Genomic DNA, 7,240 nt, shown 5'->3' with positions numbered 1-7,240 from the left:
ACAGGAGACGGAGAGTTTGAGTCAAAGTCTCTTTATTAGAAAATTAGTACAAAGTTTGTTCTCTTCTGTTACAAAACAGTCAATAAGTTTCCTCCACTACAGCCTGAAGAGAAAGAGGAGCAGACGGGGAATCAGCTCATAGATGAGTGATTATTGATTATTGGTGATAGATTGCATCGGGTTCTTCTGCCGGCTGTCTAAACGCTGAGACGATGTGATGATGTAAGGATGCAGAGCGTCCTGATAGGCCGCCCGTCACCATGGTTACCTGCACTCAGGACTCTGATGTAAGGTCTTTTAGTAGAAACGGAGGAGTTAAACTTAATAAGGCGGAGTTTGTTCTGTCGCAGGTAAACATGGCGGCGGCTACGTGACGCGGAGTGGAGTTCAGAGGATTAGAGGCGGAAATGAGACAAATGTTTCCTAAAATGAGCCGGAAGTAGAAATAACACGAAAACCAAAGAGGCCGAAGCTTTGATCTGACGTCACTCCGCTTCAGAGTCGTTCACAGTTCAAGAAAAGTAAAGTACAAAAAGAAATATCAGCACTTAAACAGAAAACACAAAGCTAATAATTTACAACCGTTATAAAGTCGAGCAGGTTTGGAGACAAGCGTCTGTAGCTTGTGCGTTTTAAGTTTGTGTTGTGACTTTGTGAAGGCGGATTTGATCGATTTGCGATCAATGTGTCTAATCAAATACATTCCACGGTGTTAAAGTTTGTGTGCCGTTTGTTTTGTTAAATCGTGACGTCTGATTCCGATCCTGAGTGACCGTCTGAGCCTTGTTCACCTTCACACCAGACTGCGATAGAGACGGGACCGACACGAAGCCGTCACAATCCCCATGGTCTCCATGGTTACAGCATGAGTAGTGTTGCATTGCAGTGTGTGTGTGTGTGTGTGTGTGACGGTCCGGTCGGCTCTGATCAAACAAAAAGCTTTCCCATCTCAAACATGTCGAGTGTTTGACTCACTTTATTAATCCAAGTTGTTTTAGTTTCGTTGTTTTCTACTTAAATTACATTTCCAGTCGATGTTCAGTTTTAACATGTTACGATATCGGCCGCCATGTTTCTATAGCAACCGTGGAATGAAAACAGAAGCGTTACAGTGACAGGAATAAAAATAAAATCTCTAAAAGGGCGAAGTTTGTAAAAAAAACAAAAGTAAAGGATGTAAACATGACGTCAGTAATCAGCTGTTCACCCCAAACCCACCTCCCCCTGGGACCCCCGTCTCCGTGACAACTAACACTTGAACGTGACGTGATGATAAACTTAATGTGAGGACGAACTCATGATGTCCACGTGGTTAAGAGTCATAAACAAACTGTTATTCCAAAAGGTTTCGCTAATAAATAATAGATTTGTACATAAAACAAACAGCCCCCCTGGAGGTTCACTTTATACACACACACACACACACACACACGTCACATAGAAACATCCCACATTTGTTCTCAGCAGTGTTTTGCTATAAAAAAAAAAACAGCCCAGACTCATTCACTCTCTCTGACACACACACACACACACACACACACACACACACACACACACACACACACACACACACACACACACACACACACACACACACACACACACACACACACACACACACACACACACACACACACACACACTTGTAACTGCTCAGCTTTAGCTTCGCCTCACAGTCGAGCTCGCCGCGGCTGCACTTTGCCGATGAGCCAACGAGGCAGCAGGAATATGAAAGTAAGGAAACGGTTTGATGGTCCTCTCCAGGTGGGCGGGGTCACCGTGAAGCCCCGCCCACAAGAGCAGCATAGAGGGCAGAGAGCCACAAAACACACGGAAAAACATTCGCACGCAAAAAATAGCATCAACTGGTAACGGGTGGACGACATCGTCTTTGAGGCGTGTCCAAGAAAGGCGTGTCCAATGAGGGCGTGTCCAATAGGGGCGCGTCCTGTCCCGTTGGCCCAAACAAACACTAACCGAGGGTCGTGCTTCTTCCTCTCTACATCCACGTTTAACAAAACCTTAGTTAAAAAATAGCCCGGTACGGAGAAAGGCCCGATGATGTCGTCTCAGTTAAGACATCAAAGGTGAGTCAGCGGAGCCGGCAGTTAGCCGAGTCAGAGTCTTCTGCGCAGTCGTCTCTCAGTCCAGCTTCTCCAGCACCGACGGCACGTACACCAGGCTGAGCTCGCTGCCGAAGTCGCAGACGATGGCGGCGTTGTTGAGCACCAGCAGCTGCCGGACGCCCTGGCCGTCGCTGCTCTGGCCCAGGTAGACCGTCTGCAGCAGGTCCCCGAAGTTCAGGTCCCAGAAGGAGACGCAGCCCTGACCGCCCGTCACCAGCAGGGACTCTGAGATCACGCCCAGGCTCGCCCCGCATCCCACCTCCTGCAAGGACACGCAGAAGAGGTCAACCACCCGGGAAGAGAGGGAGAGGAAACTCCAGATGGAAAATTCACTCACACACACACTCTCTCACTCTCTAGTCTAGTCTCTTACTCTCAGTCAGTCAGTCAGTCAGTCAGTCAGTCAGTCAGTCAGTCAGTCAGTCAGTCACTCTCTCTCTCTCTCTCTCTCTCTCTCTCCCTCTCTCTCTCCCTCTCCCTCTCCCTCTCTCACCTGCTGTATGGAGTAGAGTTTGATGCCGGTGCTGCGGTCCCAGATGCAGATGAGGTCGTCCAGCCCCGAGCTGATGACACAGGAAGTCGTGCAGACCAGCGAGGTGACGTCGCCGCGGTGACCGTACACGTGGCTGACGCGGCTCCCCGTCAGGACGTCCCACAGGCAGATGGCGCCGTCCTGTCCGCCGCTCGCCAGGACCATGGTCTGAGGAGAGAGAGAAACCGGCTGGTTTGTTCATGCGGCTCTGTGTCTGTTCTTCATGTAGAAACCTTCAGACTTCCTGTTGGAGGTCCTGACCTGGTCGATATAGATGGCTGTGATCCCTCCAGAGTGACCCTGCAGGGTGAAGAGGCAGCACGAGTCCTCCAGACGGTAAACCTGACCAACAACACAACGTCAACACCTGCACCAAACATCTGTACTCAGGTCTAAGCCTCTGTGTGCGTGTGTGTGTGTGTGTGTGTGTTACCCTGACGGTGTGGTCCTGGCTGCCGGTGACGACCCTCCCCGCCGCCGCTCGCAGCACCGTGATGGGCTTCTGGTGGGCGCACTGCACGGCCCGCGTCAGCTGGCAGCTGATCACGTCCTCGCTGCTGTAACAGGGAGACGGAGGGACGCTGCCCCGCCCGGGGGCGCCTGAGGGCGGAGCAGAGGACGCGTTAGCTCAACACGTCAGTCACGTCTCACCTGCATCTCACCTGATATCTGCTCATGTTTACTTCACTATTTCAACTTCTTTTATTCTTTTTCTTTGTCTTTATTTCAAATTGTATCTTTAGCTTTTTTCTTTTACACATTTTAGTTTGTCATAGTTTTGATCTTAAATCTCTTCAGTCAGATGTTTCAGCTCAGTATGATCGGTTGTGGTGAACGTCCTCACCTCTGTACTGCAGCAGACCCAGAGGCTTATTGATCTCTACTGTGAAGAAGTCCAGAGAGCCGTTCAGCCGGGCCGCTACGATCCTGAGGAGGAGGAGGAGGAGGAGGAGCAAGAGGAAGAGGAGGAGGAGGTAATCTCATTGTAACTTGTAAGTCTAAAAACACTCTCCTAGAGATTCAGTCACATTGAACGCTCAGGTTACTTAACTCCATGAGCACAGTCAGTCAAGTGTGTGTGTGTGTGTGTGTGTGTGTTACCTGTTGTTGAGGAAAGCCAGAGCAGTGATCCCAGAGGCAGCGTCTTCATTGCTGCAGCGTAGCGTCCCCTCCACTGCGTCCCACAGCTGGAACCACATGTTTACATCATGAACACGTCTGCGTTCACACATGCAGGTTTGTTTCTCAGCTGTGTTTGTTTCTCACCTCCAGTTTGCCGCTGCTCCTGCCGGCTGCGATCAGGTTTCCTCTGAGGTCCAGCGCCCACACCGAACTGTCCCAGTCCGCCGTCAGCGCCCTCCCAGCCGCGGAGGGTCTGTCCGGGCCCTGGGGGGCCGGGGAGTCCCCCAGGCTGGGCCTCCTCTGGAGGAACGCTCCCGAGGGCGGCGAGGAGGAGGCGGAGGAGGGCGAGGGGTACGTGGAGGGCGAGGGCGGCTCGTGCTCCATGTAGGCCCGCTCCACCAGACCCCCGAAGTCAAAGCCCCCCACGGGGGGGGTGGAGAGGTGGGAGGGCGGCTGAGAGGTGAAGTTGGTGTCGATGAGGGGGGTGAGGTCGGGCTGGTCCGTGAAGAGGGTCGGCCGGGCGAGGGCGCTGCGCCGTCTCAGAGGGTAACACTCGTCCTCCGATTGGCCGTCGCCATTAATAGAGAGGTCGTGACCTTCGGAGCCAAAACATTCTGACTCTGAGGCTCCGCCCACACTGTCCCAGCCGTCCCTCTGCTCCCAGCAGCCACTGCTGCTGCAGCGCCTCAGCCTGAGGAGACGGACCACAACACAACACAAACCTTTAAAACTTCACACAACCTAAAGTTAGCAGACAGACAGGAAGTTGGTGCCTCTGCTGATCCTCATGTTTGCCACATAAACATTAACCCCGTCGTCCCTGTGCCCCAGCAGAGCAGCTGTGTGTCTCACCCCTGGTTTGGGATGACGGTGAGACAGTCTCCCGTCTGTGCGTCCCAGACTCTGATCTGTCCGGCCAGGCAGCAGCTGGCCAGCAGCATCCCATCACTCGCCAAACACTCGATGTCCTGCAGGAAACACAAACACACACACACACACAAAGGGAAAAACACGTCACAACAGAACATTTCTAAAAGTATTACAACTGTATTTCTTCATCTCTTTCCCCAGTGGGTCCTCGAGGGCCTGCTCCTCCTCACCATGCTGTGGCCCCTCAGCAGCAGCGGCGAGATCTCGCTGACGGGCGGCGAGTATCCGTAGTCGTCGCAGGGCAGGTCCCCTCTGCGGCGCCGCCCGTGCGGGATGCCGTTCTGGCCGTAGTTGCGCGGGCAGAGGACCCGGTAGAGACAGAAGAGCAGCAGGACCAGCAGGACGCCGGCCGCCAGGCCCAGAGCGGCCACTCTGAGGGGAGAGAGCGGCAGGCGGGGCTGTCAATCAAACCGTGCATGTGAGGATAACAGTCACAGGCGGCTGACGGGCGTGCGTGTGGAGAGCAAGGTTACAGAGGAACATTATGGGAACACATTCTGCTGCTGTTCTTTCTCTTTCTTCCTCTCACACAGACTGCTGCCCCCTGGTGGTGAGGTCAGGAGCAGCAGCCTCCTCTCCCGGCTGAGGAATGTGGCGTTGGCGCGATGAGGAGACTTCACACAGAGGTGAGAGCGACTCGCTTCAGAAATAAATGCTGCAGAGAACCAAACTCGCCGTTGCACACGGATCCTTCATCGTCTGTCAATCATTCAGGGTGAAACATAAAAATATGAGCAGACTACGGCCACATTTCGGGAAAATTAGAAGCAATTTTTGGGCAAATTACGGGAACATTTCAGACAAGAAAAAGTAAGGTGAGGAAAAAGAACTAGAGACTTAAAAGATGAAAAAGGAGGTGAAGGAAAAGGAGGAGAGAACAGAAACACCACACGTCTGCTCGGCCTCCAGCAGTCACAGCTCTCAGGTCCATGGACTGAACAGACCCAATGAGCTCTGACTCCTTCTCTCCATCATTGTTACGCTGACTGATCTCTGTCCTTTATGATGTTTTCTGCTTATCTCCTCCACAGATCTTTGTCTTGTGAGATGTGTTCCACTTTATCACAGCGGCCTTCGTCCGTCTCAGGGTCACACACTCGTGACCTTGACCCAAAACCAGCTGATAGCCTCGTATCAACTCAGCCAGAGATAAAGAGACGTCAACGTCAACCAGCCGACCTTCAAACACACACTTACATAACATCCAAGGCCACATTGATGTTCTATGTTACTACAGTCTGTCTGCATGTGAGGAGGGGAGGCAGCGACTCTACCTACGTGTGTGTGTGTGTGTGTGTGTGTGTGTGTGTGTGTGTGTGTGTGTGTGTGTGCGCGCACCGCCTCACTAACCACTCACACTGGAATTTTCAAGGTGTGTGCTTAGGCTCCTCCCAGAACAGAAGCCTCTAATGTGTGTGTTCCATTGTTGACATTTTGAAAGTTTGTACAATGGAAAGCCAGCGACCGTGACCTGGAAGGAAGAGAGGGCAAACTCCAGCGTTCTGAGCAGCAGAGAGTGAAGCCTCCCACCAAACACAAGACACCAAACTGGTTCGGACGGTGAGTCAATAAAGATGGAGTCAGAGATAGAAAGCTGCCTGTTCTCTCTCTCTTTGTTCGGCCCAGTGACTCACAGCAACCTCACATAAAGAACACATGTGGCTGAAGGACATCAAACATCCAGACTGAACGAGAGGCCAGGTGGCAGTCAAAGAATGAGGAAATACTTCAGAGAGTAGAGATCAGCAGGACCTTGGCCCAAGATCACCTTGAACAACAGCTGATGAACTTCTGCTGAAGAGACCTTGCGTGTGTGTAGAGTAAACAAGTGTGTCTTCTTATCAAAATGATGACAAACAATGACATCATGCTCTGTGCTCTGACAAAGTGTATCAGTACTGACTTGTAGAGTGTGAGGTCTGTGGTCTGGAGGTCTGCAGGGACTTTGGGGATGAGCGGCGGCGGTGGCGGCGGCGGGTGTCTGGTGTCTTGAGGGTGCCGCGTCTCCACGGCCTCCTGGGGGCTCAGGTGGAGGGTGACGGGGATGACGGGCAGGATGCTGATGTACCTACAGAAACCACACAGAGCCTAATGAGACCTGAGGGAGGCTTCATGATGAAGACCTGCTTGATTAAAGACCACTTCAGTCTTTGTTTCATTTGTTAGAAAGGGTCAGATTTGTAGTTATTAACCCCTTAAGTACTTCTTCTCCATGTTTGCCCTCACCTCTTAGCTAAAGTGATGTTGTAGTAGCTGAAGAGTGAAGGCCAGTGCCTGAAGGAAAGTCTTCTCCAGCCCTCCTCATCCTCCGCCCCCCAGCTGACCTGGGGCACAGAGGGCGGGGCCTGAGGCAGCGGCCCCAGCGGCCCCACGATGGCGGGGCCGTGGTGGCCCTGTGACTGGTTCTCTGGTAAAGGCGTGGGCTCGGGGGCGGGGCGGACGCTGAGAGTGCTGGTGGGATCGCCGGCGTGGAAGACTGGAGCCACGCCCAGGTGAGGGGGAAGGCCTCCTCCGCCCGCCGGATCCCCCA

The 7,240-nt window shown here is 52.8% G+C and overlaps 1 protein-coding gene across 3 annotated transcripts in view; it reads right to left on the bottom strand.

The window, feature by feature from the left end:
• Nucleotides 1-958: 958 nt before the first annotated feature.
• scap (SREBF chaperone) overlaps nucleotides 959-7,240 on the bottom strand; it is a 20,010-nt gene continuing 13,728 nt past the window's right edge. For all 3 annotated transcript variants that reach the window (XM_076139762.1, XM_076139761.1, XM_076139764.1), the window contains exons 13-23: nucleotides 6,937-7,240; nucleotides 6,614-6,778; nucleotides 4,881-5,082; nucleotides 4,633-4,748; nucleotides 3,925-4,471; nucleotides 3,760-3,845; nucleotides 3,503-3,585; nucleotides 3,092-3,258; nucleotides 2,920-3,000; nucleotides 2,620-2,826; nucleotides 959-2,388 (exon numbers count right to left, since the gene is read on the bottom strand). The exon at nucleotides 6,937-7,240 is cut by the window's right edge and continues 94 nt beyond it. In XM_076139762.1, the coding sequence (XP_075995877.1) occupies nucleotides 2,143-2,388; nucleotides 2,620-2,826; nucleotides 2,920-3,000; nucleotides 3,092-3,258; nucleotides 3,503-3,585; nucleotides 3,760-3,845; nucleotides 3,925-4,471; nucleotides 4,633-4,748; nucleotides 4,881-5,082; nucleotides 6,614-6,778; nucleotides 6,937-7,240 (2,204 nt within the window). In that variant the 3' untranslated portion in view covers nucleotides 959-2,142. The remainder of the gene's footprint in view (nucleotides 2,389-2,619; nucleotides 2,827-2,919; nucleotides 3,001-3,091; nucleotides 3,259-3,502; nucleotides 3,586-3,759; nucleotides 3,846-3,924; nucleotides 4,472-4,632; nucleotides 4,749-4,880; nucleotides 5,083-6,613; nucleotides 6,779-6,936) is intronic.

The sequence above is a fragment of the Genypterus blacodes genome, unplaced genomic scaffold (assembly GCF_046128005.1).
Source record: "Genypterus blacodes isolate CSIRO-AG114 ecotype Tasmania unplaced genomic scaffold, CSIRO-AGI_Gbla_v1 ptg000449l_1, whole genome shotgun sequence".
NCBI classification, from domain to species: Eukaryota; Metazoa; Chordata; class Actinopteri; order Ophidiiformes; family Ophidiidae; genus Genypterus; species Genypterus blacodes.
The sequence above is the reverse complement of the archived record's forward strand: the minus strand, read 5'-3'. Positions and strand labels throughout refer to the sequence as shown.